The sequence below is a fragment of the Belonocnema kinseyi genome, chromosome 4 (genome assembly GCF_010883055.1).
Source record: "Belonocnema kinseyi isolate 2016_QV_RU_SX_M_011 chromosome 4, B_treatae_v1, whole genome shotgun sequence".
Taxonomy (NCBI): domain Eukaryota; kingdom Metazoa; phylum Arthropoda; class Insecta; order Hymenoptera; family Cynipidae; genus Belonocnema; species Belonocnema kinseyi.
The window spans coordinates 139036386-139056314 of record NC_046660.1 but is presented as its reverse complement, the minus strand read 5'-3'; the positions used below and the strand labels follow the sequence as shown (position 1 = coordinate 139056314).

The window sequence follows — 19929 nt, the reverse complement described above, 5'->3', positions numbered from 1 at the left end:
CAAAAATTTTCCATTTCCGGAGAAAGAAAATCCATAATTTTTTTTTTATAATTCGAATATTAACACGTACCACTAAGCACTTCAAAATCCCATTTGATTAATATGAGGAAATTTTGAACTTTCGAAAAATTGAACTCATGTTCCAGAATTTCATAGAAACATGCCCAGTTTTTTGGGATATAAGAAGAGTTTCTACGAAATAAAATGTGCACCCTCCCCCAGCGCACCAATTATGACCCAAAAATGAAAAAACTACATTTTTACGTATTATTGTTACTTTTTAGCAATTTCCATCGTATTTTTCATAAATATAATTACCAATGCGCAATTTCAATATTTAGCATGACTTTAAAGAATTTTCAGTTGTTTAAAAAAATTTTAATTATTTAAAAAATTATTTATTCCCTAAAAATGTGCAAAATAATCGTATTTTATCATCGAAATGCAGTATTTTCTCATTTTTTTTTAGTAGTAAATTTTTCTAAAAACATTATGTAATTATGTAAACAATTATTTATTTTCAAAATTTATGAAAATTTGAGCAAGAGATGTCCACTTTTTCAAATTGGTATCGTATGCTAATTTTTGTTGAATAATTACATAATTTTGATACATTTCTTTTAATATCTAACAAATTTCTATTTGTTTAAAAAAATGTAATATGTCCGCACTATTTTTCTGGTTAAAGTAACCAGAATTATGATTAAACTAACCAGAATTCTGCTTAAATTAACTATACAATCTGGTTAATGTAACCAGATAAAATAGTAAGGCCATATTGAACCAGAATTCTGGTAGATTTAAAAAGTCATTTTTTGCGTGAAATTATAGAACGAAGCGTAGGATACTAAATTAGAAAGAAATTTGATATCTCTGGCTTAATTGTTAGCAATTTTTAAAATAGACAATAAATAATTATTTAAATAATTACATAATGTTTTTAGGCAAATTTACTACTTCAAACAATGAAAAACAATATTATTTTTATAAAAAAGACGACTCAAATTGCTAAAAAGTGACAGCTTTAAAAGTTTCCTATGTTAATCAAAAGAAATTATAAAGTGCTGGGTGGCACACATCCAAATTTTGAAGAAAATAATATTACCGATTTTTTTTTCTCCGGAAATGGAAACTTTTTTGGAGGGGGGTCTTTCCCTTTAGCTCGAAAAACATTTTTTGGTTCACCCTATTATCTCGGACTTGACTTCAGTATTAGGGGTGAGCAAAATGCATCAAATCTAATCCATCTCGAGTACTCACTCCTGAAAGCCCGGATTAAGAACGCACAAGAGAAAAACTTTCGTGAACAGCTCCTAGATAAGAGGATGCACGGTATCTTCCACAGAAATGTGAAGGATCAATCAATGTCTTGTGAGCTAACGTTTGCTTTCCTTAAATCGTAAATATATATGTTAAAATAAATATGTTAAAATTAAATATATATGTTGGTTCAAAAGATCTTCGAACTGCCCACTTCGAATAGTTCTTCCTTCGATTCGAACTGAACGCGCCAAATGTCCATTTGAAGGACTTTCGAACTGTCCACTTCGAATCGTTTTTCTTAGGATTCGAACTAAACGCGTCAAAGGTCGATTCGAAACACTTTCGAACTGCCTACTTCTAATCAGTTTTCCTTTGATTCAAACTGAGCACGTCGAAATTTGATTCAGAAGACTTTCGAACTGCCCAGTTCGAAGTTTTTTTTTCTCGATTCGAACTGGGCTTAAAAGCAGAAAGTTTTGAATCAAACACGTAGCAAAAATAGACAGCGCCAGGATAGTATTGCGTGAATAAATAAGCTTGAAAAAAACTGTACTGGTTTTAGCATGATTCAAGAGTAGAGGAAAGATCTACGACTCAAGTCTGCCAAATGCAGCCAAAATGCAGTTATTAAAAAATTTTTATTGTATAAAGGTAAATCTCAATCGTCTAACAGTTAAAAATGTTCCCATTACTGAAAAACTTGAATTTCAGCGCTTAATATGAAAATACAGAGCTCTAAAATTATAAACATTCAAAATGAAAGAACTTATTGGATTAATGAAAAATAAATTGAAAATCGTCGAATTTGTATGTGTTTTTATTTGAAACAACACAATTTTTAATTATTCCATTTCAATTAGTTCATTTCAAATTAATATTCATTGTTGAAATCTTCTAGTCCAATATTTTTAAAGTTTTAATTAATAATTTATACACAAGATCGGTAGGATTCCAACTTTAAAATTAATGAATTTAAAGCCCTTGAAGTCGATATTTTTAAATTTTAAGTTTGAAATTGTCAATATTTTGGAACATGAGCAAATAAAAAATAAATTAATTTCTAATGCGCAGTTATAATATATTCTTATTTTTAAGGCTGGCATTTGACACATTGTTTACTTAATTTTTCATTATTTTGAATTTATTCTAGGGGCATTTAAGACATTAGAAACTATTATAGATTTGGGAAGATTTTAATTTTAAGTTGTTGAATCATTGAGGCTATTAATTAAAAATCACGGTGCAGTATTGGCAGTTAAATTTTTAATATAAATTAGAAATGTTTGAGAATGACCTGTAAAAATCTACTGAATGCTTATTTTTATGGATAAATAATAAAGTACTAACTTTCATTCTCAGAGAATATTTTTTTAGAGCGGTTTCATGACAAACATCATAAAATATATTGTTCTTTAATTTATTTCACGTACACCCTAATTCACTCATTTAATAGAAAAAATTTGGCTAACTTATGATTACTTGTCGAATTCCAAGCTCCTGATAAAAGGCGAGTGTTCTACTTATCTTCCGTGTTCTTTTATTAGAAAGACATGGAGTTGCAGATGCCTAGGAAAACAAGTTTCGGCACGTGAGTCACCGTCCCTAATAAAGTGGAATGGTGCATTGTTTGTCTATAAAGTAAGTGAGTAATAATTTCCGCTCTATCTGAAGTTAAGCCTTTCAGAAATAGCATTTTCTTTGAATTTGGGTACGCTGAATTCGAGTTCGATTGCCAAATAAAATGCTTGTCTCTTTTAATTTCGAATTTTCTTCGATTTTTCAAAGTGAAGAATAATTTTGAAAACTTCTATTAACTTTTTTTCTCGAAAATGATTGAATATATTAAAAAATGTTCAATATAAAATAGAGGTCTTCAAGATCTTTAATAGCATTATTATAAAGTTGATTATTTAAAACCAGCATCTCTCTAAGTAAATGGAAAAAAACGACAAGGTACTCTTGTTTGGAATTGTAAAAATGAACTTTCCTTTTAAAATAAAAATTAAAAGATAAAGAAATTTTCCACTGAAAAATGTGTGATTGAAGAAGATCTATATTCTAATGAAAATACTGTATTATTATTAGTGCCTATGCAATATCTACGTCTTCAAAACAGCTCTTATTTTCGCACAGTTCAGTCAAAGTAGCAATTACCGAACATCATATAATTTGTGATAAGGTATATAATGTAAAGACACTTATATTATGCACTAGTCTATATGATTAAAGTATACAAATTTTCCGGCTCAGCGGAAATGGAAAAAAAGGCATTGACCTGAAAATAACCTAAATTTTGTTGATAAAATTGAAAATATTCAGATATGAGAATTTCAAATATTTCCATTCGTCTCGGGCGTTTTCGAAACAGATTCTGAAGCTAATTGTTTGTTAATTGATTGGATTCTATGCATATTGTCTCATGACAATCTAACGATCAATCCGATATTCGATAATATCGGAACTGTCGTAATATAAGTAATTATGTAGTGTTTTGTATAAATTAATTATTTTCAAAAGTTTTTTAATTCTGATAAAGAAAACCTTTTTCGTTTTCTAACTCAATTTAAATGATAAGTAAAAAAAGTATCAATGAGTCAATATGTATTATCACACAAAAATGATAAAAACCACAAAAGTTACACAAACAATTTCGTCAGAACAAAAGTGATCAATTTGATCAAAATGTAAAGTGATTAAAATACCAAAATTAAAGCTTGCCAAGTAATCCTGAATGATATCTACATAAATATGAAAATGTAGTGACTTGAAGAAGTGCATTAAAAGGGAACAATCCTAAAACTTGGAAAAATAGTAATAATTAAGAAAAGAAAGAGTCGATAATAAAATTAAAAATTTAGATTTATTTTAGAATTACTTGGCAAACTTTGATTTCAATAAATATCTATATTGATTCGATTGTCGACTTTTTGCTGGGCAAAATTTTTTGCATAATAGATGATTTTGGTGAGATTTCAATTCTTTTTAAATAAAAATTGTTATTGAATAAAATAATATTTTGAAATGAATGAAAATGGTATTCACCGTATAATTATTCTAATCTAGTAACAATCGGTTTAACAGTGTAAGCTGTTTCGTGGGTCATTATTAAAAAATCTTTTTTTTTCTTTACGAAATGTAAAAAATATCAATAAACAATTGATAAATTAAAAGTTCCTAAAAAATGAATCGAGAATAACATCCAAAAAACTTCAGCTAAAATTTTGGTACTAATCAGTTCTAAAGAATAGATTGTAGGGGTGGCTAATAACTAATGAATCGTATTTTTTGCAAAAAATGTACAAAAATTATAACCTATCGGAAAATAATTGATGAATCAAAAATTTATGGAAAAACTATCGAGAATTTTATCCAACATAGTTGTTCTAAAAATAGCGTAAACTGTAAATTTGAAATTTTAATTATAAAAAAAATTCATATGAAACTAAAAAAAATCATGACTGTTCTTTCTTTTAAATTAATTTTTTTCTATTTTGATTTTTTGATTTTAAATATGATAGCCTTCTTTTTTTTAATGAGTAAAAAATTATAAAATTAGGTTACAAAACGAGAGTAATATAATCTATACAGGTATTTTCATATTTTGAAATTACCTTTATTTGAAAAAGTTTTTAAAACATTGTTTTACTGAACAGTTTGATACAGGTGATAATCAAATCATGCTCGCATAATTAAAAAAAAATTGTTGATAAAAATTTTAAATATGAAAAAGAGTTTTTGTATTGGGATTTTTGATATAAAAAATAATGTTATGGGAACATGAAGCAATATATATTTTAATATTTTTATAGTAATAAAAAATTTGTTATAAGATAAATTAAATGCATTAAGACTCAATTTCTTGTTTATAATTTGTAAATTAAAAATTTATTAGAAAAATATCTTCATAAAAAACGAAATAGATTTGCATTTTTGAAATAAAAATCGATTGATTTAAAAAAAAAGTTAATAAAATATATAGATATTTTATTTTGCAATTGGTATTTACTGCATGATATCGTATATTTCAAACTATCTATGAGATTGTTGAGTCCCACGTGCCACCACGTAAGGCACTATAAAATCTTTGAAGGCTTGCTCTTGACAAAACTTTGCAAATAAAATTTGAAGTAAAACTGGCTTGAAATGTGGCAACGTAGCGGGTTTGATAGCGGCAAACAAAGAAAAAAAAGTTACATACAAATGGGTCTGGTGAGACGTTTTCATATAATGGGTCTAGCAAAGTTGGCGAAATATAGAAGCAACCGATATACGCTGGGCCTGGTTGCGTCTTCCGTACATAGTGGATCTAATTACTTGAAATTCAAGTGCACAAAATGAAAATAATCATTCTTATCGACTGAAGTCATTTAGTAATTGATTTAGTTAGCTTTTTTTACAATTTTTCTAGCAAACTGTTAATTTATTTTATAGGGCTTATTATTCGAATTACTAACACTCCTTAATCATTTTTTGAAAATTAATAACTTATAATACAGATTGAGGGAGTAAGTGTAAACTTTTCGACAAAGATACACTTTTGCATGCTCCTTAACATTTCGATTATTACTGCAAATATTAACCAATTTTTAGGAATCTTTTTTTTTTATTTTCTTATAATTACACGAATAAACTAATTCTGGTAATGAAAATTGAATCATTCCATGCTTTTAAATGTCAGTTTTTGTAACCGGCCTGAATCTCATGATAATAAAAGGGTCGTTCTGTCTGCGTGATTCAACACACTATGGTGTGTCTGGCTATACTTTTATATGCACTTTAATATTTCTATTATAACTGTAAATGTAAACTGACTTTATTGAACCTTTTTTTCAATTTTTTCCAATTATATGAATAAAATAATTGTGCTAATTGTAATTGACATTCATGTCGCGAAAATGCACATACAGCTAACACTGAGATTCACTGCTATTGTTCTTTAATTTTTATTGTTTAACAAAATATAAACATTTGATCAAGAAATTGGATCTGTCAGAAAAAAATAGAATAATATTTAGATGAAGTATGCACAAAACCAGACAAAATGATTTAACCGTGCAGATGAAAAATAGAATCCCGTTTTCTGACTCAAATCATTTACCTTAACTGCGCGATCAAGCTCGAAAGTGTGGATGCTTTAAAAAAAAAAAATATTCGACCGAAAAAAGTGCTTTTAAAAATTAATTTCAGTTGCAGTGAAAAAACTCTTTCATAAATTTAACCCGTTACGCGGATACGTTATGGCTGCAGTGATAGCGTCATTAAAATGTCATCGCCAAAGGGACTACGGATATCACATGTCGATTTTGAGACACAATGGATATAACGGAGAAAGTTATGTTCTTCATGGAAATCCCTCTAGATCGTCTTCACAGGAATCTCATTCATAATGACAAATATATTGAAGAGAAATTTGCGATAACAGCAAATTTTACAATGCTGAAGGCACAGTACTGCACTACACTAAGTTACGTAGGGTGCAACACTATAGTCGCAAATATCAATTCACTTAACCCTCTTGTGAAATGTGTGGCTATTCATTGTACATCAGATAATTAGTTGTTCCGAGAAGAGTTTGCGGAGCGCTACAGAAATACTAAGGTGCTGGAAAAACACCGATTAAAGAACTTGTAAAGCCAACAGAATGAAAGTAGGCTTGGTGGCCGTTTAAAAGTGTTCTTTTTTAGAAATTAAAGAGATAAGTAACACCAATTTATACTCCTTTTTATAATAGGGTATGAAATTCGTTTATTTTTTTCACAGGAATAAATGCTAAAAGAACCTCCTAATGTATTCAGAAGAGAGGCTAAACTACATGAAATATATAAGGATTTGAACTAAAAAAGGAGTAGTATCGAAATGCACTTCTCTCGATGGAATCTTTATTTCTTCATATTTTTGGTCGGTAAATCTTGGTGGTCAAGAGAAATTCGTTTTGAATTGAAGGACTTTCACCTGTCGTGTTTTGCTAATCTCATTTCTGTGATACTTTTAAATATATTTGTTGTTTTATTTTTATAATGGAAGTTATTATAAGCAGAGTAACGGAAAATTCGTCAGAGTGGGGATGCACATTGCCGACCAACGTGGGCCACACAACTTATTCCACATCCGAAAAAAAGGAATTCTCTATTTGTATTAGTTTTTATTTCAGCATGTGTCGGTTTCGACTTGAAGTTCCCCATGTAATTAGTGGTGCCCTTCGATACGATCCTGTCTCGTGATCGGGTCGGGATCGCGTCGGTTTTCTCTCGGCTCGGCTTTGGCTCGGAAATTCGATATATGGGCTCGGGATCATGACGGGTTTTCGATTCTCCTTCGCCAGATTTGTGTCCGTGACGTAGCGATCCCGAGCCGATTTCTCGACTTCCCGATCCAAAGTCGAGTCGAGCTAAAACCGATACAATCCAAACCCGATACCGGAGGCTGGGATCGACTCGGGATCGTGTCGATATCGGGAAAGATCGCTCGACGGCATCACTGCATGTAATTTGCATGGGAAAAAATCACTTTTTGGAGTTTTCGTAATAATTTTTCAGGGTTTGGGAGAATTTTACGGGAAACTATAGCGGCTTGTAGGGAATCATCCTAAGAAGAATTTAATGTATCAGAAACCGACGTGTCCTTGAAAAATACCCTCAAGACCAAACATGTAAATTCTTCATGAAGTCTTTCTTTTGAGTACTTTATTCTCGTTTTTTTTACTACAAATTATTTCTATTGGTCTAGTGGGATATTTATCATCTTTACTTAAATATTTTCAATTACTTAAATAAGTAGAATTTATTTTTAAAATCCATCCACACCTTATATCTAATCCGCTTACCTTTATATTTTACTCGCTTCGCCTCACTTTGCCTCGCACGCATTTCGTTATTTTGCCGCTATGCCTCGCATTGTCCGCTTCTGGCTCTGCGGCTAACACCTAATACTTATCTACTATTTACAATATTTACAGTTTTCTTACACCTACTTCCTCTCCTATTTACAATCTTTCCTTCTCCATTCCTCTTCCTCCTTCCTTCTCTTCTTCTCCATCTTACCCAACACCCCTTTCACCTATGCTACTGCTCTTTTAGCCCCCCTTTCTCGCAACAATACCAACATGCGTATCCCACTCCTTTCCATCTCTTCACACTCCTCCAACTAGCCTCAACCCCCTATACATCCAGAAGCCCTCAGAGATTCCCTCCCCTTCTTTCGTCTCCTCATATAACTTCCGTACCCTCTCGGTCAGGCCTCTCTCCACTCCCCTCTCTTCCATTGCCTCCTACAACCTCCCCCTATCTACCGAAGGGAACGCGCCTTTTAGATCTACAAAAAACGCGTACACTTTGGCACTTTGACCCGAGAGATACTTATAGAGAGTAGAGAGGCAGGTGATTGTTCGGTAATTCCTAGAAATACCAGCATCTACCTTTTTAGGTCATACGCGTTACCCCCTTCGTCATAAAAGAGGGCAAGTGATCTGGGTTCTCCAAGATGTTTTGAGGAATCCTAGCAAGGGCGGGGTGCAGAACCTTTAGGTATCTGTGGGAGATAGTTTTAGTATCCTGGCCTCTGAGTTTTATGCTCTTCATCCTAGCTCACGCGACCGTACCGCAATATGTAAGAGCCTGTACCTGCAGCAAGCTTATATCGTGCTGTAAGAATAGAGGCAGTATCTTGGTTTTCAGGCCGCCAACTAACCGGAGAACGTCCGTGTAAATTCTAAATTTCGGCAGATCGTTTGTAATTGATGGTTCTTGATCTGCGAATTCTAGGATTGCATCAGTGAAGCGTGTGATGTCACGGATATAAGAACTTTCTCTTCAAACGCATCGACGGGGTGCCCTACAGGTAATGCTAGCTGTTGTGGCACCTGTTTTTCGTGTTACTTATGTCGATCTCGGATATAATGTGGTGCCGCCTGATGGAACTTAATTCATCAGCAATATGTTGATCTATCACTCTATGGGCCAGCTTAGGATGAAGACCCGCTAAGAGATGATGTTGTTCGGTCCTGACGGATCCTCTCCGTGTTGTTGCTCAAAAGCAACATCTGATCTCTTTATTCATTTCCGCCGTAAACTTGATCCTCTTTTTCGCCTACGCAGCCTAGGATTTGCTGGCGGAATGCTGTCTTTACATCAGATATTATTCGGTTGATGGTCCTTCTAGACAGAAGAGTCTCATCTATAATTTCACGCCTTAGTTTAAGGTCGTCTTGGGTTACCGTTCTTATTTGCGGGAAATTTACAATGAAGTTTTGGCGAAAGTCTATACCGTCAAGAAAAGTTGTGGTCGCTCTCACCTCGTGTTCGAATTGGCAGCGCATCAAGTACTCGACGTTGTTTGGGGAGCGACTAACGACGAAAAAGACTAAAGAACTTATCTATAGTAAAATGGTTCTTCATTCTCTTCCTGTCAGGAATGGGAAACCCTGTCAGTAGGAATTCTACGGTAACATCGCCTTCGAATTCATAAGAGGAAAGCTCACGCCTTAACACGATGCCAAGGTGAAAACACCTTCGGTAAGGCTTTTGTGTTATTTTTTGTAGAATTTTGGTATGATTATTGTGTGAGAAGTTGTAGGCTCCAGAAGCTACGATCATGGCTCCTTAAGCAATCAAACCTGACGCACACAGAACGTATGCGTCATCCACTCCTACTCCTTCTATCCTAGAAGGTAAGAAAGAACGGGAAACTTATGAAAGAGACTTCGTACAAAACTGTTTCTTAAATTCCAGTCTCTAGCCGCGAATGACCTTATGCAGCACACGACATGGTTGGAGATGAAAATTTTACATCTGGATACTTTTTTTAGAGCTACAAACCTTTGTACAATGTTATAAGGGGCAATTTTGACGGACGAGACCAAGTAATCTCGGAAGAACAGCCATTTGTATCTGATTCGCGATGGACTAAATCTGACGCTGGCAAACAGGGATTTTGTTGAATCGCCTAAGAAATGAAGCTTTTATACCTTCAACGAAGCCGATTAAGAGAAGTAAAAGATGGACTTTGTAGACTTGGTACAGCATGCTGAGCTCAAAAAGGAGACTTTAATATTTCGCCTGTTTTTCTTCCTCCTTTGCCCTGATAATACTATTGGATAGTACAGAGAATTCAATCACGCAAAGTATCTTCGTCTTTAGATCATGGAGGATAATATCAGGCTTTGTAGCATTGATGCGTTGAGTGGTGGAGAAAAAGAAATTCCAGTAGATCTTACACTGATCATTCTCCACAACGAACTCGAATTCCCCCTGAGCGTATGGGAAGCCGAAAATGTTAATATAACACTTTTAGAGTTGCAATTGTGTCTCTGTATATACCTGTATCATGCATACTTTGATCATTCACTGAAACACGTACGAATGTTTTATGGCTCTTGCTTGCAGGCTCGGCAGTCAGTCTCGCCTGGAGGTACGTTCATTATGAGAAACGTGTTAGACATACCCATCTATAGCTCTTCTCTACGTAACATGCCGTAGAGATTACCATGAATGGGCTTTTTAGCGTGTTCTGTTACTAGAAGCGAATGTTCTGCTTCCTGTTCACAATTTATAAGCACCAAAGGTGTTAGTGATGCTAGGCTATTCGTACGGTCGCTAAAATCAAATGGGAGAGAACATTGCTCTGTGGCCCTATCTGCGGCTCGGTATAGAAATGTCACAGCATTGGCGACTTCATGTTGATGTACGAGTTGCATAAGAGAATCTGTGCTATTTAGAACTGAACAGGCTGTAGCTAGAACACATATATAGCTAGAACACATGTAGCTAGAACTACATCATGCGATAATGTAGTTTATCGTCTTCTATTGTGTAGATAGACGCAGGCACTGTCATCTAGCTCAAGGCTCATGCCAATCTCTGTAGAATACCTATTTACAGCCGCTACCAAGATGTGAAGTTCTTCTTTAGAAGAAGCAAATATCTTAAGGTCGTCCATGTATGAAAGGTGAATGACCTTAAATTGTCTTCTGTTCGGTGGGCCACATAGGTGTATAGAGCTTTTGCGTCGGCACAATAAATAAAGACAAAAGGGAGATACAAGAACGTATCGGACTTAGAGAGTTACTTAGATGTTATGAGAAATCTTGTAATACAGCTGTCTATTAACCATTTCTCCCTGCGACCCGCCAGCCAACTCTTACATCTGCGTTATTCAACTGTTGCATTCCATACCGGCTCGATAGATGTTAATATTGACTCTTTAAGGATGCCAGGGACTAGACAGTAGTTGGTGTTTGAACAAGCTATGGGCCGGTTGTTCTTTGGACTTGACAAATCTCTGGTCTTAGGACTTAGTCCCATGGATCCTTCCACTTCTTCAGCAGTAATAAGTGGACTTTCTTCTTCTGGACTTTGCAACTGTTGCTTCTGGGAAATGTTACGAAATACTGAGAAATCTAAAGCGTCTTCATTTAGCTGATGAGTATCTTCATGTACTTGTTCCCAGAAGACTTGAATCTCTTCTCGAAAAGGCGGATTTTCAACAGCACATGACGTTTGTTTGAACAGACTGGAAGGATGAGTATAATAGGTGGAATTTTTCTTGAATCCACTATACTCTTCGTTCAGGTCGCTCTTTCGCTGTTGAAAGAGCTCTTATTTTTGGGTCCAGTGCTGCTTGATGGTCAACAGTGTACACTTGTTTAACGTGTGATTTGCTTTCAGTAATTTTCGAGCAAGTTTTCAAACTTTTGGCTTCAACTTTTTATTTTATTTTATGTAGCTTATTACGCACTCAACATTTATTGCATGTCGTCACGTCGCACAGTGGATTAAATTGGCAATTTACTATTTAAAATCAAATGCAGCCAACAATTCTTAAACGATTTTCAAAGATTTTTTTAGAACAATTAGATTCGATATCCTGTTAATTATTTACATTCTTTAGATACTTCGGATTTCAGTTTCATTGAGAATGGGATTAAGTTATTTATTCAAGGATAAAAAATAATAATTAAAAATGTATCTTTTTCAGTTTTTGTTTATTTATATCAAAAATAGATAATGATAAAAATTGAAAAATCTAATTCATACACGCTCTCATGCAACTATTGTTGATCACTTCGAAAAAAATTTTGAAAATCGGTTAATAATTTTAGGCTGTAGGTAATTTTTAATGTTAAATTCCCAATTAGGCCCACTGTGCGCCGTTGTTATTCTAAACTGAAGCTGCCCAATAAGCTTGCGAGCCTTAATCAGGCATACTGAAGTATCATTACTTCTATTTTTGCTGAACAGGGAGACCGCTTTTTCGTAAACTACACAGTTTAGATTCCAGAGATCAACATCTTCAGGGAGAAAAATCAGGGAGAGCGATATAAGTTGCAGCTAATTTTCCTATCCTGAGAAACACTTTTAGGTGGCCTCGGTTCGGTTCTATTGCCACTCTCAACTGAATCATGACTTCCATCCGAAAGATGCCTATTGTGTGTGGCACTGTGCGATACTGGTGACGTAACAGCATAATTCATTGCATTTTTGTTATAGTTGGATTTTTATTTTTGAATGGTCTGGACGGGGCTTTCACGGTGTAAATTATCAATCGTGGACGCATTTTTGTAATTTAATCAAGCGATCTAAAAAAAGTAGTGTTTCTGATTAGACATATTGAGTGAAGCTTCGTTTTTATCCAATCATGCACGGACTGGGTTTACGCCAAATGCATGATGAATTAGGTATATGTGACCGTCCGCGAGAAAAGGGACCTAATGCGTCAAAGCTGAATTTTACAGGACGGGCGATTTTAACAGAGTCCGCAAGCCAGCATTTGTGTAGTGGGGATGCGTCTACGAAAAGTACCCCATATACTTACCAATACACCTTTAGGCACCGTATCCGTGGGCTCCGCTCGCTTCGGTTTGCTTCGGCTGTTCCCAGTAGTGGTGAGTGGTAGGGCTGGTTTTCGCAGGCCTCTCGTTTGGGCTCCGCGTACGCTAATCATGACTATGTTTGTAGCTTAATAACAAGAAAAGTAATTGACTTAGAAAATTTCTGTTTATTGGAAATGAAAGGGTAACTCAGAAACTGTAGATTATCGCAAACAAATAAAAATCGATTTTTTCCGCATTAAGTCCCTTTTTTGCGGATGGTCACATATATCTCTCTCGGATGGAGTGTATGTTTCATGTGGGAGTGGCAATAGGGCGAGACCGAGTTGATGACCATTCAATGGCCCCGACGAATGCGAAAACATCGTTTTAAATGGTCTTTCCAACTATGGAAGGACGTCCTTACCTGTTGGAAAGAAAAGTAACCGGCGCGAAGAGGATACATGTAGAGGTTACTGGAACGTTGGGTCGATATTCACCCGGACTATTCTTATAAATTACATTTATTATAATACAAGAACATAAAGTTAGTTTATAATAAAAGCATTATAAAACTTACGCTACCTTTCAGTCTTGAAATGGCAAGAGAAGATTTGTAGTGTCGATGATATCCCCCACGATTTGTAGAATAGCGACGGAATTCTGTCAGGTATTTTTATTTGATGACACGAACTATTCGGAAATCAACTTATACGACGACCGAAGGCCGAAGGGACTTAGTTCACGCTTAACACTTCATATTATTTCACGATGAAAAATACAAGTACGCGATTTTACACAATGCGGTTCTTCGTCACGTAGAGGTGCATTTGTAATTTGTCACGTAGAGGTGCATTTGTAATTTGTCACGTAGAGATGCATTTTTAATTTGTCTAGTAGAGTTGCATTTGCAATTTGTCACGTAGATGTGCATTTATAATTTGTCATGAAGAGGTGTATTTGTAAATTGGCACGCCCTGACAATTCAGAGAGAAGTTGCTTCGTGCGCGATACTCTCGATATTGAGTTTCGTATGATTCGATGTTTCGACTAATGTTTTATATTCACCGCATTGGCCAGTAATGTCATGGATGAGTAATACATTTGTTCAACAGCAGTGTTCGACACTCGCATTGTCTCTTCTCTTCTCTCTCGGTGTGTCTGACTACACACATGTTCTTTCACTGCGTGGATTACCCATTAATGGTGAACTGCATCATATCATTAGAATGATATGATGTTTGGTTTTAGTTTTGTTGTTGTTTTAAAATATTAAAAGTATAAATATTGTATAACGGTACAGTGTGCAATTGTAGTTTCTCAATGATCGAGTATCGGTATCTCACCGGTGCTCTCTGAGTTCTTATCCCTCTATGGTAACACTACACTTACCGACTGTAGTACAGTTACCATGATTAGATTTAAACTCCGGGAAGATCGGTAACATACCCATGCGCTCTGAGGTCTTATCCCTCAAGGGTAACACTTTAAATATTTTGCGGCTTCTGTCTTACCGATCGTAGCGTGTTACCATAATTAGGTTCATAATAAAAGGACAGAGGAATTTTTCTGTTAATCTTCTCAAGAAAATGGGTTTCGAAATTAAACGATAATTTTAAAGTGGCGGATGTAACATCGGTCTCTGCTTAGCGGCAATAGATGAAATGAGATTTCAGTACGCCTAAGTAAGACTTTCGAGCGTATTGCACAGCTTCAGTCTAAAATTACAATGAGACGATATGCATCCAAATGTTCAGTGCGTGATTAGCCACATAAGATGAAATAAAAGGTTCACTTCAAAAGTTAAGGCACTTGTTCGAAACTTACGGAAAGCAAAGCACACGCTGAACAAGTGTAAATCGTTGGCCATCAAGCATCACTGGACGCAAAAAATAAGAGCTTTTTCAACAGCCAAAGAACGCCTTGAAGGGCGAGTAAAGTGTATTCAGGAAAATTCCACCTTTTGTTCTCATCCTTTGCGCCTGTTCAATAAAACGTTATGTGACGTTAAAAATCCACCTAGTCGAGAAGAGATTCAAGTCTTCTGTGAGCAACTATATAGAGATACACGTCAGATAAAATAAAGAGTTCAGACGACAAGTGTTTAATAATCACTCCTGAAGAAGTGAAAAAAGTTAATGCTGGAACTAAGAACTTTTCAGTGCCAGGCCCTGATAAAATTAACAACTTTTTCTGGAAAAAGTTCACTTCTGCACACGGACATCTAGCTAGTTGGTTAGATTGGCTTGTTTGAACCACAAATTGAGGTACTTCTTGATTTATTTTTTATATCTAAATTCTCCCATAATCATTGGGAAGAATGAAGCGTGTCAAACTATGTGGATTATTTCAAAAAAGTGAATTTTGTATTTATTTAAATTAAACATTGGATGATTGAGGATTTTTTTAAAGCTCTATTTCTCAAGAACTCAGCGGGAAAAATGATGCCTTCGATATTATCGTTTATGAGCCAATTGTCGATTGTGAATGGCGAGAGCACGTTTTAGGTTACATGAAAATGAAACTCGGTTGTGTACGGTCTAAAAGCATTACGCTTCGTAGTATTCAAAATTGGTAGACTGCAACTATCACAAATATGCTGATGATACACGTATATGCTTTACTTCTCCGGGTCTCTTCAAAAGGTACAGGAGGATATCGATCGGGCGTTGCAGTAGGACCTGAAAATTTTTCTCACTTGTAACCCTGCTAAAAGTATGGCTAAAATCATATGATTTTCTTCCTCACCATCACTTGAAACAATTCCGTCCCTACTTCACTTCTGTATAGATGGGGTTCTAATTCCTTTAGTGCAATTCGTGAAAGATTTAGGCTATACTCTAAATTGTTCTCTTACTTGAAAAGATCAAGTTATGGATATTTAGAGAAAACCCTTTAGAGTCCTCAAACAGCTTACCAGGAATAAAGAATCACTGCCTACTTTAACGCATATTCTCCTAATTGAAAGCCTTATCCTCTCTTCCTGTGACTGCGGTTATGTGGCATATGATGTTATCATTGGTAAGCTTAATGCCAATCTTGAGTGTATGCTTTATGCTTGTATTCAGTTCATCTGTAACATCCCTAAAAGTGAACATATTAGACAGTATAGAGAAAGAGCAGGACTTCTCAACCTCGCGAGAAAAAAAAAACAAGTTTTTATGGACAACTTGCCTTCTAACCTACTCAGTAATAAAGCTCCAAATTATGTATTAAACCCTTTCGATTTTAATGACAAAGATCAAGCGACCGAGACCCGAGAATTTGAACTCAAAGTTCGTGCATACATCGTTTTTGTAACTTTCATAAATTTGGCAATTTAAATAATATTTTAAGAATAATTTTTCCAAATTATTCATAATAAGACGTAGATTTGACTCCATTTTTTTGGAACGAAATGATTTTTTTTTAATTTGAATTTTTCAGAAAAAAAGTTCAAAATAAATTTGGTCAAAAATCGATTTTTCTTTTAGTTTTGCTGATTGCCTATAATTTTTGATACACTCTTACCCTCAACTACTCTATAATTTTTTTAGTTGTTGATCAAACCAAATTTTGAGAAGATGTCCAGAGGAAATATTTTCTTAAATAAAAAAACTTCCTAAGAACTTTATTAATTACAATTTAGGCAAGTTATATTGCTTCGAGATATCTTTCTGATACGCGTATACCATCAACATGTCTCAGAATTAATTCTAGAGGCTGATCAATCCCCAATATTGGGGTAAGGTCCAGAGATAACGATTTGAAATAAAGTTGATTGAAACGCACCTGCCGAAATGTACCCATTTCATCTGCATTTCCTGATAGGTATTTCGTGTAGGATTGATCTACGAAAAAAATAACAATGCAAATAAATTAGGACACTCAGAAACAATGTATTACTTATTAAAATTATTATTAAGTAATTATTATTTAAATTATTACTGCCCACACTGTCAGTAATAAACATACCAAACCACGAAGCATTTCCTTGGTAAAGAATAATCAATCGGAACTATAATAAACATACCGGGCCGGTCTGTCATTATTTCGAGGTTATGTTTAGATTAACCTTTTTGCCTTAATCGCTGTAAGTAAAAGTAGTTAATGTCAATTCAAAGTTTTCACACGTAATATATTTCATTCACTTTATTTAAAACATATCTTGTCTATCTATAACATTCCTTTTTTATATCGCAAATAAGCATTAAACACAATTCACTCTTAGCCCACTGGAAGCGCCGAAGATCATTACTATTTCATAGTATTTGTCACTCAGCAGCCACTCCATAATGGTTTTTGGACAGAAAAATTTTTACATTTCCTTCTCTGTCTACATATCTCACTTTATTATTAAATAAACACTTTTATTATTCGTAATTACTACTTAACATAACCTATATGTCTTTGAAACTTGTATCCATTTGAAGTTTCGAATGTAACCATGAAAACTATGATAAACTTGATCCGAAAATGCAAAGACTTGATCGAATGGACGATCCGAATGCAACATTAAAACAGCGAAATTTGAAAATGCCCCTTAAAATGGCTTCTCCCCTACTGTGGTGCAATTCGGGTAGCTTTCAAGTTCTCTGTACATGTCAGCACCAGCGTGTCCACTCTGTATATTGTGATAGTGCACAATAAAATAAACAAAAAAGTCCTCGAGCAAAAAGGTTTGTGAAGCTTAGTTTGGGTACAATAAAGCTTCAATATTCGACCTAATCAACCAATGAGAAGCGAGCTTTAGTGGCCACTTGTACGAGTTTGAAACGTTGAGATAGTTTGTGCGTCTCGGCGATACACGCCAGATCCTATATTCGGTAATTCCCCGTCGAGTTGTCGCCCTACCATTGTTATTTCGAAACACAAAGAAACAGTTTACCAAAATTTTACCAACAAAAAATTTACTTTTTTCGATTCCTCTCAGATTTTTTGTTACATAGCTTGTAACAAAAATAAATAAAAAGCTGAACATTCACAAAACCTGGCAAAATTTCTGACAAATTTATTACTAAGATTTATATAACAAAACACATTCTCTTGCAACAAAAATCCACTTTTTTATACCTCTTAACATTTCTGTTACATGCCTGGTAACAAAAATAAATAAAAATAAAGAACACTTACGAAACTTATCAAAATTTCTTTCTGAAAAATTTGTTACAATAACTTAAATAAAAAATATGCCCGTTGCGCGGCACATTCTCATTGCGAGTTTCGCGCGCGGCGTTCCTCGCCAAATTTGAGTGCGCCCTCGATGTTTGCGCTCGTTTTTGTACGTGTAATATGTACAGTTGAACTGAATTTTTTCCAAATATCATAATCATTGTAACTTAAATCGACAGCTGTGATTTAAACTTCTGAGGAATTATACAGTCATAAATTGGAACTGACTTTTTTTTCATTCGTTTTTAAAGGAAGTTCTCAAAGCATCTGCGGCTTTAACGATTACATTTTCATAGCCATATTTGCGCTTCGCTCTCCATAATTAGGTTATAGAGTAAATTCTCTTTTGAAAAATAAAACGATGCAGACAAAATTAAACAGCATATAAAAAGAAGGCATGTTTTTCAACATAATGTTGATAAAAAACGCATTTTCTTTCTTTAAATTTACCTAATATAGAGATTAAGCCGTTGGCATTGATTCCGTTCGTTAAAACTTTAGTTCCAAGGCAAGCTTTGATTAATTAATCTAGAACATTTTCAATTTGTGTCCAATTGGAAATTTTCATTAAGATAAATGGTAAATCTTGTTAATATCTACTAAAAATAATGCTTTAGGGTTCTCTTAAAAACATTTTTGAGTTGATATTAGTTAATCTATTGAAAAATTATATTTTTATCCATTTTTTGAACAATTTAAAAATTTTGAATACCATATAACTTTTTGTATTCTTATCGAAATTAAAAATGCCATAAGGATAATTTGAAATTATTTTTGTCGTGTACCAAAAACTTCGATAAAAATTTCTAAAACTCTTTAAAAAATATTGCTTTAAATTTGGAAAAAGCTTTAACCTTTTCAATTTTGGGCGAATCGAAAAATTAAGCAGAGATAGATTTTAAATACATATGATATATAGTGAAAACTTTGAATGCAATTTTCTAATCTATCGGACAAATATTTTTTTTTCTATTTTTGAAAATTTGCAAGATATTCAAAAATATAAAACTGCTAATTTTCGTCGAAGATAAAATTTTTATTTGGATTATTTGCAAATTTTCTACCCATCTATAAGAAACTTTGACAAAAATTTATAAAATTTGAAAACGAATTTTTTTTTTTAATTTTGAAAATGCTTTAAGTTTTGATGACAAAACTTTTTTAACCCCCGGTTTTCACACGTGTTTCAATTGTTACTGAAATTGTGCTATATTTATTGTAACAAAACCAACAGAAGAACTGAAGGTTTGGAAAAGTGTATTATTTTAGTAAGCCATTTTTTTCCTATCAGTGGTATTTCATTAAAATTCCAATATTCACTAAATATAATCAGTAAAATTAAGTTGGTGAAAGAGATTTCACTGATTGCGCCAGTAAAAATTGTACTAAAGGGATGTAATGCACTAAACGGACTCTCTTGTAGCTGGTTCCTCAGTAGAATCTCATTGATTCGAACGTAGCAAGCAAAGTTGTATACTTACTAAATGAAGAGTCGAAAAAAGACTTTATGAGTTACTAATTCAATCGCAAATAATCCACCTTTTCGTAGAATTATGGAAAAGAAAAAATGTACAACTTTTCAGACACTTTCAAAATTTTGCTGCAGATTGCACTTCGGCGTGAAAATCAGACCATTTTCATTGTATCTAAGTCAAAAGCAATCGAAAAAGCTTTCGGAACAGAAATTTTAATCATGCAATAGAAAGTAGAGA

The 19929-nt window shown here is 34.0% G+C and overlaps 1 protein-coding gene across 7 annotated transcripts in view; it reads left to right on the top strand.

Annotated features, from left to right (window-relative positions):
* LOC117170592 (2-(3-amino-3-carboxypropyl)histidine synthase subunit 1) overlaps positions 1-19929 on the top strand; it is a 194989-nt gene that overhangs the window by 166158 nt on the left and 8902 nt on the right. Inside the window, exon 6 of one of the 7 annotated variants that reach the window (XM_033357461.1) lies at positions 6451-6628. The exons of the other annotated variants lie outside the window; for them this stretch is intronic. Coding sequence (XP_033213352.1) covers positions 6451-6459 — 9 coding nt within the window. The 3' untranslated portion in view covers positions 6460-6628. Of the gene's footprint in view, positions 1-6450; positions 6629-19929 lie in introns of those variants that run through there. 7 annotated transcript variants of the gene reach the window in all.